General features: G+C 51.1%; 1 protein-coding gene across 1 annotated transcript; it reads right to left on the reverse strand.

Annotated features, from left to right (window-relative positions):
- Positions 1–7314: 7314 nt before the first annotated feature.
- Positions 7315–17210, reverse strand: LOC142916503 (uncharacterized). The gene is made up of 2 exons (XM_076061634.1): positions 15919–17210; positions 7315–8470 (listed from the first exon to the last, which is right to left on the reverse strand). Exons 1-2 carry the CDS (start codon positions 16987–16989, stop codon positions 8336–8338), a joined length of 1206 nt encoding a protein of 401 aa, XP_075917749.1. The 5' UTR covers positions 16990–17210; the 3' UTR covers positions 7315–8335.
- Positions 17211–19103: the final 1893 nt, after the last annotated feature.

Genomic DNA, 19103 nt, shown 5'->3' on the forward strand with positions numbered 1-19103 from the left:
TTGTGTGTCACTCTCTGTGTCTCTGTGTGAGTCTCTCTCTGCTTGTGTGTCTGTCTGTGTGTCTATGTTGTGTGTGTCGCTCTGTGTGTCTCTGTGTGTCTCTCTCTGTTTGTCTCTGTGTTGTCTCTCTCTGCCTGTGTGTCTGTCTGTGTGTCTATGTTGTGTGTCTCTGTGTGAGTCTCTCACTGCTTGTGTGTCTGTCTCTGTGTCTATGTTGTGTGTCTCTCTCTGTTTGTCTCTGTGTGAGTCTCTCTCTGTGTGTCTGTCTGTCTATGTTGTGTCACTCCCTGTGTGTCTCTTTGTGAGTTTCTCTCTGCTTGTGTGTCTGTCTGTGTGTCTATGTTGTGTGTGTCTCTCTCTGTTTGTCTCTGTGTGAGTCTCTCTGCTTGTGTGTCTGTGTGTCTATGCTGTGTGTTACTCTGTGTGTCTCTGTGTTGTCTCTCTCTGTGTGTCTGTCTGTGTGTCTATGTTGTGTGTCTCTCTCTGTGTGTTTCTGTGTTGTCTCTCTCTCTGCTTGTGTGTCCCCGTGTCTATGTTTTGTCTCTCTCAAATTTATCAATCGTTGGAAGAACGTAATCAACCAGGTGGGGCGTTGATTGTTTTGTTGGCCGACTCTGTGTTATATTGCATTATATTTCCAAGTTTACTATGTTTGTTCTCATTCATTTGTACCTTATGATGGTCGCTTGTGTTGCAATCGAAACGTCGTATTCTATTATTATTACATTTCTTTACCATTACGAATTGTCTGGGAATCAAAGCCAAGCAAGTTTCTTACCACAGTGACCGCACGAGACGTGAAACAAATGCTGCACATGTAGTGGGTGCAGGGAGATTGGAGACGGCGTGTAGAGGCAACACGTTGATTTAACGACAACGGTAACAGCAATAGTAGCGGTCCCTAACACAAAGGGGTGACGGCCCCTTAACCCGCTACCTGGGGGTGGTACGGCCCCCGGACAAGCGTGGCCTATCACTGGGACCACGGGCTCTCTCGCCTCCGGCTAACCGTGACCTAGGGGAGGCTACACTAACCCGACCCAGTCAAGGTACGGGTCTCGACCACTGTCTCGCTCGGTCCCGGCCCTTACAAGGACGTCGGGACCCGGGGGCTCCCAGGGTCTCACCACTAGCCCGCTCGGTCCCGGCCCTTAGAAGGGCAGCGGGTCTGGGGGAATTGATAGGACGAGTGGAAATGAAGTAACCTCTGAGCTATTTTAATTAGTCATTAAATAATACAACAAAATTAATGACATTCAAAAAGTAATTTACATTAAACACGTATTAGAACATTGTAACTTCAACCATCTCTTAAAGCAACGTGTATTACTAATTACTCATTCGTTAGCCCCCATTACTCAATCGCGACTTCACGCTCATCAGCCAGCCATCTCAGTCAGTCGACCCGTGGCACCTGGGTCTGCCCCGTGACCTCCTGCCAGCGGGCGTTCGACACTTCATGTGGCCTCAGGGTGCACATAGCCTGGCACAAGCGTCGTGGTGACGTCACCGCCACTTAGTGGCGAATGGCGGTTGTTGTTGTTGTATGTGTGTGTGTGTCTGTGTGTGTGTATGTGTGTGTATGTGTATGTGTGTATGTGTGTGTATGTGTGTGTATGTGTGTGTGTATGTGTGTGTGTATGTGTGTATGTATGTGTGTGTATGTGTGTGTATGTTGGTATGTGTGTGTGTATGTGTGTGTGTATGTGTCCGGCAAAACAACCCCCTACCTCCTCGCGGTGCCGGACGAGCAACTCTGTCGTGGACAGTGCTGTGGGGGGAGATCCAATTTTGATTGGCTCCTCCCCTCATGGCATATGTGTCCACCACAGGGGCTAAACGGGGGCTCTGGACGGGTGCGAGGGGCTGGTAACCCCTCCACCTTCAATTAATTACCACGAAACCACGAGGTAAACTGAAATATGTAACTAATAAGCTTGTGCCGGAGGCCCCCGGGAGCCAGGCGTCTATGACGTCTCCTGGCCAAACCCCAATTGGCGGAGCCAGGAGATTGAATATCCACCCTCGGGGCTCCTCCAGAAACAACGAAAAGCCACTACGGGTGGCCACGTGGAATGTTCGAACGCTCACTGCGGAGGAGAGGCTGCCACTCCTCTGTCGGGAGCTGGACCGGTACCGCCTGGATCTATGCGGCATTCAGGAGGTCCGGTGGACCGGCTCTGGCTCCTGCCACCATGAGGGGTGGACAGTCCTCTACTCGGGGCAGCAGACTGCCAAACAACACGGTGTGGCTCTTCTTTTGAACAAAAGAATGAAGGGGGCGTGGGAGCGTGGCGGTGAGGTGTGGGAAGCTGTAAGCCCCAGGCTACTTTGGGCTCACCTTTCCATCAACCGGAGGCGAGGAATGGTGGTCGTGGTTACTTATGCCCCCACCGAAGATGAACATCCGTGGAGGGATGCAGGCAAAGCCGATGAGTCAGATGCCTTCTATGACCTCCTGTCACAGGTGCTGGCTAAAGTGGCCCCTCCGGATAGAGTCATCATGTTGGGTGGCTTTAATGCCCGAGTTGGTCATGATACTGGCACCTGGTCTGGAGTGATTGGAGGGCATGGGCCAGATCAGCTCAATAACAACGGTAAGAGGCTGCTAGATTTTTGTGCAGCCCATGGGCTTGTAATTACCAACACGCTGTTCCGGCATCGGCGCATCCACACAACATCATGGATGCATGCCGGGTCCAAGCAAGAACATCTGCTGGACTACATAGTGACGGACCAGCGGATGCGAGCCTATGTCCTTGACACCAGGACCTACCGTGGAGCTGATCTGCCCTCTGACCATCGACTAGTCATCTGTAAGATGCGCCTGCCATTCTTCCACTCCGGTGGTGGGTGTACACCCAGGACCCCATTCCAACCTAAAGTGGCCTGGTCTCAGTTATCTGATGAAAGTTGCAAGCGAGAATTTCATCATCGCTTGCGGCTGGGATTGGCATCGTCCCCGACTCCTCCTGATGTCGAGGGTAAATGGGCGAGGTTTAGGACTGTGACTCATGCAGCTGCAATGGCTGCTTTGGGTACGCGGTCCAGACCTCCCCAGAGACCCTGGCTGACAGGAGGTGTTCAGGATGGTTGAGAAAAAGCGACAGGCCCACTGTCATCGGCTACAGAATCCCACGTCAGAGAATGAGGAGGCTTACCGCAGCCTTCGCTCGGAGGTTCGGAGAGCCGTGAGGCGCTGCAAGGATGGGTGGTGGTCGCGGGTTGCTGCGGAGATGGAGTCTGCCTCAGTGGCCTGCGATCACAAATCTCTATTTAACTCCATCAAAAAAGTAACCTGCAGCGCCACACCTATTACCATCATTAGGGGAAAAAACGGTGATCCAATCTCCGACCCCCAGGAACAGGTTTGCAGATTTGCTGAGCATTTCTGTGAGGTCATGGGGGAGGGAAAATCCCTCAGCCAGGAAAAGATCGTGGCACAAAGTGAGGATGACCCTGCTGAGGCTGTGGTGCCTCAAATATTGGAAGAAGTCACCCCCTGTGAGTGGCTGGCTGATGTGCCATCTGTTGAGGAAGTACTGAAGGCGATCCGGAGTCTGAGACCAGGAAAGGCAGCGGGCAGAGATGATCTCCCAAGCGAAATGCTGAGGGAGGGTGGCGTTTGTGCACAGACTGCCCTATATGACATCATAACAACGGTCTGGGCCGCTGGACGGGTTCCGCAGGATTGGAAGGATGCCCTGGTGGTCCCCCTCTTTAAGAAGGGGGACCGCATAGACTGTAACAACTACAGGGGCATCTCACTCCTCAGTGTGCCGGGAAAGGTCCTGGCAAGGATTATTCAGCATCGCCTTGCCAGGCACGCTGAGGAGAGGCTTTCGGAGCCCCAATGCGGTTTCAGGAAAGGGCGGTCCTGCACAGATGCCATATTTTCTGTCCGTCTGCTACAGCAGAGGTGTAGGGAATTCCAACAAGACCTACATCTCTGCTTTATTGACCTGGTCAAGGCCTATGATACCATCAGTAGGCCTGGGCTCTGGGTCGTTCTTCGTGCTTTTGGAGTACCTGACCCTCTGCTCACGATCATTAAGGACCTTCATGATGGTGAGCGGGCCCGGGTAAAACTACATGGCCGGGAGTCAGAGCCATTCCCTGTACACCGTGGGGTGCGACAGGGATGTCCTCTGGCTCCCACATTATTTAACATCTATTTTGACCACGTAGTTCGTGAAGCCTTCAATAGCTGTACCGGGGGAATCTCCATATGGTACAGATATAATGAGAGGCTAATCGATGACCGGGTGCGGTCAAGGGATGGCTCCCTATTGCTTAACCACGTTATGTATGCTGATGATTTGGTAATAGCTGATCAGTCAGAGGAGGAGTTGGAGACGCTGCTGCTGAGACTGGAGCGTGCCACTAAGAGGTGGGGCCTTACCATCAGCCCCACCAAAACTAAGCACCTGCCTGGGTATTTTGTACCATCGGACACTCCACCCCCACAACTCCCAATCGGTGATGGGGCAGTTGTGGAGAGAGTGGAGAGTTTCCCATACCTGGGCAGTGTGCTTATGACTGGCTCCAGTTTAACAGCAGAGGTCTCACTCCGAATCAGTCGAGCGGCAATATCTTTTCATCGGTTGCGTAACGCTGTGTGGAAGCTACCTGGTCTGTCGCTCCGCACTAAGCTTCAGGTCTTCTCGGCCACGGTCATTCCCTCCCTTCTCTACGCTTGCGAAACGTGGACCCCCCTAATGGAACATCTTCCCCGGTTAGAAACATTTAGGCTGGCCTGCCTACGATCCATCCTGGGTTTAACCAGACTGGATTGTGTGAGGAGCTCACAAATTCTTGAAAGATCTGGGCAGGGTCCCATCGGTGAGCTCCTCCGGCAGGCAAGGCTGCGATGGCTGGGTCATGTAGCCCGCATGCCCAGCCACCGCATGCCGAAACAGCTTTTGTTTGGCCGGATTGAGGGGGCTAAGCGGGCGCGGCACGGGCTAGAGAAGAGATGGAGTGATGTGGTACAGGAGGATGTGGAGCTGAGTGGACTTGCCGATGACTGGTACCAGCGGTGTCAAGATCGGCCTCTGTGGAGGAGGCTCGTGAAGGATGCTACTGGGCAGTTGGAAGCAGTCGCCCTCCAACAACAACGGAGGACGGAGGAGCGACGCTCAGAACAACGAGCGGAGCGCCGGGTGGCTAAAGCACAGCAGGTTGGCACAGTAGGGGGCACAGGTGGTGCATCAGCCAGTCATCTCAGTCAGTCGACCCGTGGAACCTGGGTCTGCCCCGTGACCTCCTGCCAGCGGGCGTTTGACACTTCACGTGGCCTCAGGGTGCACATAGCCTGGCACAAGCGTCGTGGTGACGTCACCGCCACTTAGTGGCGAATGGCGGTTGTTGTTGTTGTGTATGTATGTGTGTGTATGTGTGTATGTATGTGTGTGTGTATGTGTGTATGTGTGTGTATGTGTGTATGTGTGTGTGTATGTGTGCATGTGTGTATGTATGTGTATGTGTGTATGTATATGTACGTGTATGTATGTGTGTGTATGTATGTGTGTGTGTATGTGTGTATGTATGTGTGTATGTATGTGTGTGTATGTATGTGTGTATGTATGTGTGTATGTGTGTGTGTGGGGAGCGATAGTGTAGCGGTTAGCGCGCTGCGCTATGAACATGGCGACCCGGGTTCGATTCCCGCTCACGGCCAACACCAGTGACGATTATCTGGACCGGTCCCGGGCCTCCCCTAGGTCGACTCAGCCTCAAATGAGTACCTGGTGCGGTGTGTAAACATCGCCACTAGGGAGACAAAGGCGGTCGGGCATGGTGCTGGCCACCCACCCCCTCGTGTACCGTTCGGCCTTCATAGGTGCTCGCTAACAGCACTTGCCCCTACAGTCTGGTACAGGCTATATGGGGGATCTTTGTCTTTGTATGTGTGTGTATGTATGTATATGTGTGTGTATGTGTGTATGTGTGTGTGTATGTGTGTGTATGTGTGTATGTGTGTGTACGTTGAACTCTTTCTGTCACACCACCACCGCACGTTGCCCAACCGTGCTGAAAGACGACAACAAGCGGCAATTCTAAAGAGTTATGGGTGTAGTGTGTGTTCATCAGGTGAAGGGACGAGACTGTCTCGAGAACAGGCCACTTGTGTTGAAACGTCGTGAGAATTTGATCGTGTTATTTTATTTTATTAATTTATTACTTTATTCTCATTCTACGTGGTGACTTTACCGAAAGAACCAAAGAAGATGAAAACGCGTGTGTAGTGACTGCGACTGTCACCGCGTGGTGCCGGGCTTACGAAGCCACGGCGGACGATGCGTTGGCATCACGTGCGGCCCGCTCACCGGGCGTGGCGCCGCCGGGCCTAGCGGGGGGCCTGGCTGAGCGCCGGTCAGCGCGGAGGCACCGCGAGCGGCGTGCGGCGCGGGCCAGCCGGGCTCGCGTTGGGGCACGACACGCCGGTTGACCCGCCAGCACGCGGCCGGACGACGTTGGAGGGGGGCTGCCGGGCGGTCACGTGGCGTAGAGGAGCTCTCGGGGAGCCTTCGGGAAAGAGGCGGAGAGATCCGGAAGGTGGGCGGGGCGAGGGGCGGAGGCAGCCCCGGCCCGGGCCGATGTGACGGGGGCCCTACGAGGGCCCCGGGGTTTTTCGTGTTGCCAGCGATGAAGATCCACGTCGGGGGGAGAAGCCTCTAGCCATGCGGTCTGGGACCCAGCTCAGGGTCCGGGCCGGGATAACGAGCCGTGTCCGGTGCTGCCGTAGCGTAGCTAGATGGGCGTTCAACACCCAAGCGTGGCTTGTGTTATGTTGAGTCGGTGAAGTGGTGTTGCTCCCTAGACAACGTCTGCGACTCAGTTGGAGTCGCTACATATGTGTATATAAAACATGTAATAATAGTAGGGCTTTTACCCTTTTTTTGGGGAACAAAACTGAAACCTTTTTACAAGGATTCATGCTACTGCATTAACCACAATACCTGCAAATTGCAAACAAAAAACACACTATGATATTTGTGGCATTGTCCTTGAAACTGATTGGTCCACACCAAGGGACGGCTTTCTTTCTAAGGGACAATGCATCATATATTATCATAGTATGTGTTTTGTTTGCATTTTGACTGCAGGTATTGTGGTTAATGCAGTAACATGAATCCTTGTAAAAAGGTTTCAGTTTTGTTGCCAAAAAAAGGGGAAAAACCCTTACTATTATTATTACATTTTGGTACTGGCAAAGGTCTAATGAAGATAAAAAACATGCATTTGAACAAACGCAACAATCATCCGGGAAAATTGTTCTCGGAGCGCAGCTAGAAAAAAAAAGCACAAACGTTTTAAGAGACGCAACATATCATTTACTGCAGATAGTTTCACATCAATCACTCAATCTCGGTCAATGCTCACCGCCACTATTGCCAGACATTGTGTAACAGGTAAGAGGCGTAGCCCTGCAATTCTTACCTGTGCCACTGCTGACAGATGGGGCTCCACGAGAGGGGGCTCTGGAGAGCCCCTTTGAGTCGGGCGGGGTAATTTTGACTCTTTCACGTTGGCCAGACGTCTTCGAAGAGGATTTTGTACACGATACATATATATACGTTATGAACCTGTGACCAATGCCGACTGTTACACTTCTAATAGGATACTCGTAAGCAATGCGTTAGGCTTGACAGGAATTGAACGATGTGTTGTACCGCACATTTTCCACGAATGCTCAGACCACTTTGGTGTGTGTGCATGTTGTATACTCCCCACAGGATTATAAGATAGGCGTCGTTGTGCTCTCATAGTTCAACAATCTTTAGGATCCGACGGTGCATTCCATAACTAAAGGTTAATCCTCTGTTCATTATGATGTCGTTTTTGGTTGCTTAGTACACTGAGTGAACGTATTTCAACGGAACATGAAAATGACTTTTTTGTTATGTAACTGAGCGTACCCAGCTATATTTTCACATAGCTCAGTGCCATGATACTACTACTCAGATTTATGTTCCATTAGAAGTTAAGATTACGGTTAAAAGTCACGACTTACTTGCACGCACTTTACGTCGGTAACGCTAAACACACAAACGTTCATTGTGAACGATCAAAGACAACTGTCTGACGTTGTGACTTAAAAAAGTGTTTTAACAGAAATTCAGGCAATTTAAAACAACACGTCATCACAATTTCTTGGCTGTACGTTCTGTTTGTGTGTAACCAGTTTTCTGCGGCAAGACTTAAAGTCAAATTGTGTATACGCACTCAATAAAATGCATCCCACGACAATTATTTTTGTGGAATTTCTTTTTTAAAACATGAACATTTAAGTTTGTAGTTGGCACGTTTTTAACGCGGCAATGAAAGTTGTTTAAAAGTCAAAAGCCTCTGTCTCTCTCTCTGTCTCTCTCTTCTCGTCTCCACTGTCGCTGCCCGTCGGAGCTCGGCGTCTGCGGCTCCTCTCATAGGTGGGCGTCCCCGGCCCGAACGCTCCCAGGAAGCCCTCCTGTGTGGCAGCAGAGAAACAGAACGAAAAGAGAGCCCCATCATCATCATCGTCATCACACAGCTGCTGCTGCTGCAGCTACTCAGCCCCGAGCTGTAAATGCTCTGCTGGTACGCATGGCATTGTCCTTGTGCTGGTCGCCTTTTGGCGTTGTTCTCTGATCTGATACTTGGTGGTGAGTCACTGGTAGAGAGACACTGGGTAGTGAGACACTGGGTAGTGAGACACTGCGTAGTGAGACACTGGGTAGTGAGACACTGGTTAGTGAGACACTGGGTAGTGAGACACTGGGTAGTGAGACAATGGGTAGTGAAACACTGATACAGAGACACTGGGTAGTGAGACACTGGGTAGTGAGACACTGATACAGAGACACTGGGTAGTGAGACACTGGGTAGTGAAACATTGGGTAGTGAGACACTGATACAGAGACACTGGTTAGTGAGACACTGGGTAGTGAAACACTGGGTAGTGAGACTGCTAGTGAGACACTGGGTAGTGAGTCACTGGTACAGAGACACTGGGTAGTGAGACACTGGGTAGTGAAACACTGGGTAGTGAGACGCTGCTAGTGAGACACTGGGTAGTGAGACACTGGGTAGTGAGACACTGCTAGTGAGACACTGGGTAGTGAGACACTGCTAATTAGACACTGGGTAGTGAGACACTGGGTAGTGAGACACTGCTAATTAGACACTGGGTAGTGAGAAACTGGGTAGTGAGACACTGGGTAGTGAGACACTGCTAATTAGACACTGGGCAGTGAGACACTGGGTAGTGAGACACTGGTTAGTGAGACACTGGGTAGAGAGACACTGGGTAGTGAGACACTGGGTAGTGAGACAATGGCTAGTGAGACACTGGGTAGTGAGACACTGGGTAGTGAGACACTGCTAGTGAGACACTGGGTAGTGAGACACTGGGTAGTGAGACACTGCTAGTGAGACACTGGGTAGTGAGACACTGGGTAGTGAGACACTGATAGTGAGACACTGCTAGTGAGACTGGGTAGTGAAACACTGGGTAGTGAGACACTGCCAGTGAGACACTGGATAGTGAGACACTGGGTAGTGAGACACTGATAGTGAGACACTGCTAGTGAGACACTGGGTAGTGAAACACTGGGTAGTGAGACACTGCTAGTGAGACACTGGGTAGTGAGACACTGGGTAGTGAGACACTGCTAATTAGACACTGGGCAGTGAGACACTGGGTAGTGAGACACTGGTTAGTGAGACACTGGGTAGAGAGACACTGGGTAGTGAGACACTGGGTAGTGAGACAATGGCTAGTGAGACACTGGGTAGTGAGACACTGGGTAGTGAGACACTGCTAGTGAGACACTGGGTAGTGAGACACTGGGTAGTGAGACACTGCTAGTGAGACACTGGGTAGTGAGACACTGGGTAGTGAGACACTGATAGTGAGACACTGCTAGTGAGACTGGGTAGTGAAACACTGGGTAGTGAGACACTGCCAGTGAGACACTGGGTAGTGAGACACTGGGTAGTGAGACACTGATAGTGAGACACTGCTAGTGAGACACTGGGTAGTGAAACACTGGGTAGTGAGACACTGCTAGTGAGACACTGGGTAGTGAGTCACTGGTACAGAGACACTGGGTAGTGAGACACTGGGTAGTGAAACACTGGGTAGTGAGACACTGCTAGTGATACACTGGGTAGTGAGACACTGGGTAGTGAGACACTGCTAATTAGACACTGGGCAGTGAGACACTGGGTAGTGAGACACTGGTTAGTGAGACACTGGGTAGAGAGACACTGGGTAGTGAGACACTGGGTAGTGAGACAATGGCTAGTGAGACACTGGGTAGTGAGACACTGGGTAGTGAGACACTGCTAGTGAGACACTGGGTAGTGAGACACTGGGTAGTGAGACACTGATAGTGAGACACTGCTAGTGAGACACTGGGTAGTGAGACACTGGGTAGTGAGACACTGCTAGTGAGACACTGGGTAGTGAGACACTGGGTAGTGAGACACTGCTAGTGAGACACTGGGTAGTGAGACACTGGGTAGTGAGACACTGATAGTGAGACACTGCTAGTGAGACTGGGTAGTGAAACACTGGGTAGTGAGACACTGCCAGTGAGACACTGGATAGTGAGACACTGGGTAGTGAGACACTGATAGTGAGACACTGCTAGTGAGACACTGGGTAGTGAAACACTGGGTAGTGAGACACTGCTAGTGAGACACTGGGTAGTGAGTCACTGGTACAGAGACACTGGGTAGTGAGACACTGGGTAGTGAAACACTGGGTAGTGAGACACTGCTAGTGATACACTGGGTAGTGAGACACTGCTAATTAGACACTGGGTAGTGAGACACTGGGTAGTGAGACACTGGGTAGTGAGACACTGCTAATTAGACACTGGGTAGTGAGACACTGGGTAGTGAGACACTGGGTAGTGAGACACTGCTAATTAGACACTGGGCAGTGAGACACTGGGTAGTGAGACACTGGCTAGTGAGACACTGGGTAGAGAGACACTGGGTAGTGAGACACTGGGTAGTGAGACAATGGCTAGTGAGACACTGGGTAGTGAGACACTGGGTAGTGAGACACTGCTAGTGAGACACTGGGTAGTGAGACACTGGGTAGTGAGACACTGATAGTGAGACACTGCTAGTGAGACACTGGGTAGTGAGACACTGGGTAGTGAGACACTGGGAAGTGAGACACTGGCTAGTGAGGTACTGGGTAGTGAGACACTGGGTAGTGAGACACTGCTAGTGAGACACTGGGTAGTGAGACACTGGGTAGTGAGACACTGCTAGTGAGACACTGGGTAGTGAGACACTGCTAGTGAGACACTGGGTAGTGAGACACTGGGTAGTGAGACACTGGGTAGTAAGACACTGGGGAGTGAGACACTGCTAGTGAGACACTGGGTGGTGAGACACTGGGTAGTGAGACACTGCTAGTGAGACACTGGGTGGTGAGACACTGGGTAGTGAGACACTGGGGAGTGAGACACTGGGTAGGAGTCTAGGCCATAGAGAAGACTGCTTCTACTGCTGTATCTGGTGTAGGCCGACCAGTTCTCAAAGACAAAGCGTGTGCACTGAGCGACTTCCGAGACACGTCGAGTAGAAGGCTTCTTATTTATTAAGAGCACACGGGGCGATACACTTCGTAACACAGCTGCACATAGACGATCCTAACACACAGCCCATCTCCGGCATACGCTGCGCCAGCTGTCCGACTAGCGTAGCGGCGGCGGCAACGGAGAGGGTGTTGCAGAACAGCCACGTGGTCGGAGACGAAGGGATCACGACGAGCAGAGACGCAGCCAGGACCCAAGACCCGCTAACAGCCCCGAACCTCTGGTTTCGGTCTCCCTTATATATGCCGGGCGTGGCCAAGCTCCACCTCTGGCCACGCCCCTTTCCAAGCTCCACCACTGGCCACGCCCCTTTCCAGAACCTTCGGGCTGGTTCATCCCCCGCTCCTCCTGATGTCGAGGGGAAATGGGCGAGGACTGTGGCTCATGCAGCTGCAATTGGCTGCTTTGGGTACGCGGTCCAGACCTATCCCCATAGACCCTGGCTCACAAAGTAGGTGTTCAGGCTGGCTGAAAAAAAAGCGACAGGCTGACTCTCATCGTCTGCAGCATCCCACGTCAGAGAATGAGGCTTACCGCAGCCTTCGCTCGGAGGTTCGGAGAGCCGTGAGGCGCTGTAAGGACGGTCGGTTGTCGCGGGTTGCTAAGGAGATGGAGTCTGCCTCAATGGCCCATGATCACAAATCGCTCTTTAATTCCATAAAGAAGTAACCTGCAGCACCACACTTATTACTATGATTAGGGGAAAGAACGGTGATCCAATCTCCGACCCCCAGGAACGGGTTTGCAGATTTGCTGAGCATTTCTGTGAGGTCCTGGAGGAGGGGAAATCCCTCAGCCTGGAAAACATCGTGGCACAAAGTGGAGATGACCCTGCTGAGGCTGCGGTGCCTCAAAGGTGTCGAAGAAGTCACCCCCTGTGAGTGGCTGGCTGAGGTACCATCTGTTGAGGAAGTACTTAAGGCGATCCAGAGCCTAAGACCAGGAAAGGCAGCGGGCAGAGATGATCTCCCAAGCGAAATGCTGAGCGAGGGTGGCGTTTGTTGAAAAGTTTTGTCCACACAGTACACGTCTTTTGGCGTTGCTGAAACCGTTCGTTGCCCGTCCCGCGCTCATGTTGCTGCTGTGATAGGTTATTGTCTTTTATAAATTTGAATGGCGATCCTTTATTTATTTATATATGCATCTACGTAGTTGGTTTACGTCATGTTATTAGAAATGGCAGTACGGGGATTCAACCGCTAGGTGGCAACCGCAGCATTGCTTTGATGATCCGGAGTAAGAGAGAGACGCCTATTAGCATTGGACACGGAGTAGACGACAGAGGTAGCTCAAATGACAGAGGACAATTATTTACTTATTCAGTTTCTCAACGGGGATAGCTACCCCCCCCTCCAAACCATCAACAAAAGCAGTGGCCATTTATCCCCGCGGCTGAATCATTTTGGTGGCGCATGCCAGCTTTACCACGTTCGCCGCTTGTTGCAGAAATTCACCGTTCAAATCCGGCACTCACCCTGCTCACGGCTGCCGTTGCATTAACCGTAAACATACGCGCCTTCCACTTGACAGTCGGATGTTAAAGACCTCGCAACGTCTGTCGCAAGATCACGCCATTGTGTGCTGCTGTCACGGTCCCGATTTGCCAAATAAAAAAAAATGACCCGCAGATTGTAATAGACAGCACTCGTGGAAGACCCCTATGGCTGAAGTATGGCAGGGGCCTCCTGAAAGAGTCATGATACTCATTGAGGTTGTCCTTGATAAACAAGCGAACACCTGGAATTACACGCAATTTGGATGACTCTCAGCGGCGAATAATATCTGAACCGGTCCTAGGTCCACACTACTTCACAACCCACACTGATCAGCATGGTGAAGTATGGTCAAACAACCTAAATGACCCAACATGGTGTAATCAGACCATTATTCAGCAGTATTTTCACGAAAGGGCTGGTGGGAAAGCATGGTCCAACAATTCCCATGACCAATACTGTTGGGGAATCCTTCATCCAGCGGCGGATTGACAAAGTGCCGCATAAATCTTTACTGGCGTGCTGCATCAGCAACCGTGATAAGCAGTGCATATGAAGAAAGAAACACCTTGATTAAAAAAAAATCTTTAACTGAATTTTTTGCCCAGCTGTCCTTTGTTGACGACGTTTAATGGCGCTGATGCATGTATAATCCATTAACAAGCAAGCAGTGTTGGTGGATAACACAGGCATTGAGATGCCATGCTGTGCAGCCGCCCACCCACCTCCAAGGCAACTGAATGCTGTGTGAAGTGTAGCAGACAGTACAGTTCAGCAGTTTTCATTTGTCAATCCACTGCTAGACAGATGGATGCGTCTGTGCCATTTTGGTCACGATGGTTGTATGACCATACTTCGAGGTGGCGAGATGTTAACTACCTCGCCTGGTATATAGGAGGTCGTGGGTTAGATCCCGACCCTTACACGTGTATATTTGGAGTTTGAATTTCTCTCTCATCGTGGTCGCATGGATTTTTCTCCGGGGCCTCCGGTTTTTCCCTCTCCACATTTAGAATCAACGTGCGTTTATAGAGTATTTGGCTGCTATAAATTTCCCCATGATGAGCCACTTCGTTGAGCTATCATTTGTGATAGCCAGATCGTTTATAAAAAAAGAGCTATATAGCTCTGGGCCTTACCTGGTGAAATATATATTTTTAATTTAGTTTATATGGTGGAAGCCAGGGACTAGTTCAGATATAGCTCCTCACTGTGATGTTAGCCGTGGCTGGGAGTTGAACTCGGGTTCAATCGTATGGTGTGCTGACCACTATGTATTTTATAGCTTTATTTTGGTGATTTCTAAAACAGATGGTTAAGCCATGTTTCTTGCGGAAGTGCGGAGTTGGCCTGATAACTTGAATCTAACTTGTCTTCTGGTTGTTATTGTTTGTCTTGCATCACACTGGGATTTTTGCACACAGCGTTGTAATACGGTGTTTTTTTCTGTAAGATTTGCTGGTTTATCCAGGATGTTTCTGTTGCGCGTCGTTGTCGCTTTAAGATGTTTCTCTGTTCATACTTTGTTGCGGTTGCACCCGACTCAAGAGCCGCATGGCTCACAGGGCTACACCTAATGAATGAAACTTGAAAACTTGAAACTGCCCTACATGACATCATAACAACAGTCTGGACCACTGGACGGGTTCCGCAGGATTGGAAGGATGCCCTGGCGGTCCCCCTCTTTAAAAAGGGGGACCGCACAGACTGTAACAACTACAGGGGCATCTCACTCCTTAGTGTGCTGGTAAAGGTCCTGGCAAGGATTATTTAACATCGCCTTGCCAGGCATGCTGAGGAGAGGCTTACGGAGCCCCAATGCGGTTTCAGGAAAGAGCGGTCCTGCACAGATGCCATGTGATCTGTCCGTCTGCTACAGCAGAGGTGTAGGGAATTCCAACAAGACCTACACATCTCTGCTTTATTTACCTGGTCAAGGCCTATGATACCATCAGTAGGCCTGGGATCTGGGTTGTTCTTCGTGCTTTCGGAGTCCCTGACCTGCTGCTCACGATCATGAACGACCTTCATGATGGTGAGCAGGCCTGGGTAAAACTACGTGGCCGGGAGTCGCAGCCATTCCCTGTACACCTTGGGGTGCGACAGGAATGTCCTCTGGCTCCCACATTATTTAACATCTATTTTGACCACGTAGTTTGTGAAGCCTTTTCATCTGGTACAGATACAATGGGAGGCTGATTGATGCCCGGGTGCAGTCAAGGGATGGCTCCCTATTTCTCAAACATGTTATTGGTGGTGGTGTTGGCGGTGGTGGTGTTGGCGGTGGTGGTGTTGGCGGTGTTGGTGGTGGTGGCGACGTTAGTGGTGTTAGTGGTGGCGACGGTAGTGGTGTTGGTGGTGGCGGTGGCGACGGTAGTGGTGTTGGTGGTGTTAGTGGTGGCGACGGTAGTGGTGTTGGTGGTGGCAATGGCGACGGTAGTGGTGTTGGCGGTGGTGACGGTAGTGGTGTTAGTGGTGGCGACGGTAGTGGTGTTGGTGGTGGCGGTGGTGACGGTAGTGGTGTTAGTGGTTAGTGATGGCGATGGTAGTGGTGTTAGTGGTGGCGACGGTAGTGGTGTTAGTGGTGGCGACGGTAGTGGTGTTGGTGGTGTTAGTGGTGGCGACGGTAGTGGTGTTTGCGGTGGTGACGGTAGTGGTGTTATTGGTGGCGACGGTAGTGGTGTTGGTGGTGGCGACGGTAGAGGTGTTGGCGGTGTTAGTGGTGGCAACGGTAGTGGTATTGGTGGTGGCAACGGTAGTGGTGTTGGCGGTGTTAGTGGTGGCGACGGTAGTGGTGTTGGTGTTGGCGGTGTGTAACCCCTCACCCAGCCTCCCTGCTCCATGAGCCACGGCTTGCGTGTGATCAACAGCACAGCGGCCACCGCGTCTGTCAAGGGCCACGACTTCTCCAAGTCGCCCAGACGACCGGAGGCCCTCAAGCTCTTCACGAGCAGCGCGCAAAACACCACCATGGACAGGACGCCTTCCCAGTTCATGGGCCCGCCGGCGAGAACCTTCCAGGCCATGGTCACGACCAGCCGGAGCGGCTCCGCCTCCCTCGCCAGCTCCTCCGTGCGGCTCGCCAAGTCCGGGATGGAGGCTTCAAGCTGAGCGAGCAAGATGTCCCCTTGGGTGTCGAGCACCTCCTGCAGCTGCTCCACACGCTGCCGGACGAGCCGCTGGGAAGCCTGGAGCTCCGACTGCACCTCCTGCGCCTGCCGCCGCAGTTGCTGCACCTGCCGCCACAGTTCCTGCCAGTTCTTGAACTGCCGCAGCTGCTCAAACTGCTCGTGCTGCGTCAGCTGCAGCTGCTTGAACCGATGCATTAGCTGTAAGTCCTGGAGCCGATACTGCTCCTGCACCTCCTGGAGCTGCTGCTCCTGCACCCCCTGGCGCTGCTGCCGCTCCTGCTGGAGCCGCCGCACGAGCTTCTGTTGCTGCTGCACCTGCTCAAGCTGCTCCTGCACCTCCTGCACATGCTGGAGCTGCTGCTGCCGGAGATTCTCCGCCCGCTGCTGCTGTTGCTGCTGCGCCAGCTGGAGTTGTCGCTGCACCTTCAGGAGCTGCTCCTGCAACTGCTGAAGCTGCTGCTGGTGGTGCTGGTGCAGTCCCTGCTGCACAGGCTGCTGGTGCTGCTGCTGCAGTCCCTGCTGCACAGGCTGCTGGTGCTGTCCCTGCTGCACAGGCTGCTGGTGCTGCTGCTTGTGGAGCTGCCGCCGCTGCTCCGCCTGTTCTGTCAGGTGAGCCACGTAACCGGAGATTAGATCGGAGGTTACGATGGTCAGCAGCTGCATCGCTTCATCCTCCTCCTCCTCCTCGCCGCCGCAGCAGCCGACCCTCGCCTGTATCCCACCCGCAGAATGCGACGCGGCATGGGCAGAGGCCGCAGGCTGCATGGCGGTGTAGGCCTCAGTGGCGGGCGTTGACGTCGTTGTTGCTGATTCCGCTGCTGCGGGGTCGTTGATGTCGCGAGGCAACTGAGGAGGTGGAGGAGGGGGACGAGGTGGAGGTAGAGGAGGTAGAGGAGGCAGAGGAGGTGGCGACTTCGCGCCTCGCTGGGAGCTGTTTGGCTTCTCCCTCCATTCAGATTTGGTTCTCGGTGATGGCGTAGGATCGATCCGTGGATCTATTCGGTATCGAGGGAAATCGATTCCTCCACGTTCGAATCGACTTCGATTGCAAGCCGTCGGTCGATTTTGACCTCGATTCACGATCCGCACGCGAGGGGGCGGGGCCACGTGGGTGGACGTACAATGCAAAATCAGTTCTGAGAAAGAGTTCATAGTTCATTTATTTGGTATAGCCCTGTGAGCCATTCGGCTCTTGAATCGGGTGCAACCGCAACAAACAAAAAACATGAACAAGAAAACATCTTAAAGTGATTTTGTGACTGTGCAAACAGAAAATACAGGAAAAAAATATCAAAATATTCAAGCAGCAATAGCACCGTACACCAACGCTGTGTGCAAAAATCTCAGTGGGATGCAAGTCAAACAACAACAACAACCACAAGACAACTAAGATTAAGGCCATCAGTCTAACTCCGTACTACAATAAACAAAAACATGGCCAAAACAAAAAAACTTTTCGAAATCACCAAAATAAAAGCCATAAATGCAATGTAACAGTGATCATAGGGACTGTGACCGAATTTTTAACAATAAACTACATAAATAAATTATAACACCAAAATCTAGGGCCATAATTTAGGCCACTGAATAGCAGTGGCAGCTAGAGTTGTACAACTCCTCTAGAGCAGTTTTGAGTGAAGATCTCATAGGTAGTGATTTAAGTTGCAGTTTATTGGCAATAGCATTCCAGACCCTGGGGGCATCAATAGCAAAAGCTCTTCCTCCAGTTTTTGTACGGCAATAGGGAATGTGAAGCTGGTAAATGAGCGAAGACCTGAGGTCAAATTTGTTCTTTGAAACAGAGGAGATCCAGTAGGTAGTCTGCGGAATTTTTTGTAAGTACATCGTGAATAAATAAGATCTGGTGCACAAGCCGTCGAACATTAAGAGATGTTAAGTTTGACCCAATGTAGAGATCACAGTGGTGAGTCCTATATGGGCAATTCAATGCAAATCTTAAGGCCGAGTGATAGATGGAATCAAGCTTCTTCAGTACAGTACTTGGGGCTGATTTATACACGATGTCACAGTAGTCAAGTAGAGGCAGTATGGTAGCTTTTATCAATTCCAAACGGAACATTGATAGAGACCCATAGACTGCTCATAGAGACCCATAGACTACTCATAGAGACCCTTAGAGTACTCATAGAGACCCATAGACTACTCATAGAGACCCATAGACTACTGATAGAGACCCATAGAGTCACCGCACAGAGACCCATAGACTACTGATAGAAACCCATAGAGTACTGATAGAGATCCATAGACTACTGATAGAGACCCATAGAGTACTGATAGAGACCCATAGAGTACTGATAGAGACCCATAGAGTCACTACACAGAGACCCATAGACTACTGATAGAGACCCATAGACTACTGATAGAATCAGAATCAGAAAGGGTTTTATTCGCCATGAAAGTTCACACCGACACGGAATTTACTTTGGCAGGATGGTGCATACATTCAACATATAGGAATCTAAAATCTTCAATAAGTTTTAAACAAGTCTTACTATAAGGGTTAAAAGTCTAACTAACACACAAGGGGCTGAAGTATATGCAATTGAATAAATATCGAATATAAAATAGCTTTAAGATATAATTTAAAAATAAAAAATACAAATAGGTTAACATAGTTAATATCGGCAAGGTGTCATTATGTAGATAAAATGTTAATATCAGTGTTAGCCCTTGGCCTTGTTTAACAGGTCAGCAGCAGATGGGAAGAAACTGTTTTTATGGCGTGAGGTTTTGGTCCTGATGGACCGAAGCCTTCTGCCGGAGGGGAGTAGCTGAAACAGAGTGTCCAGGGTGGGAGGAATCGGCCACAAATCTTCCTCGCTCGCCTCATGGTCCTTGTCGTGTGCAGGTCGTCGAGG

The sequence above is a fragment of the Petromyzon marinus genome, unplaced genomic scaffold, assembly GCF_048934315.1.
Source record: "Petromyzon marinus isolate PM22_M1 ecotype Great Lakes invasive population unplaced genomic scaffold, UKy_Petmar_22M1.pri1.0 PM_G_Scaffold_39, whole genome shotgun sequence".
Classification (NCBI taxonomy): Eukaryota; Metazoa; Chordata; class Hyperoartia; order Petromyzontiformes; family Petromyzontidae; genus Petromyzon; species Petromyzon marinus.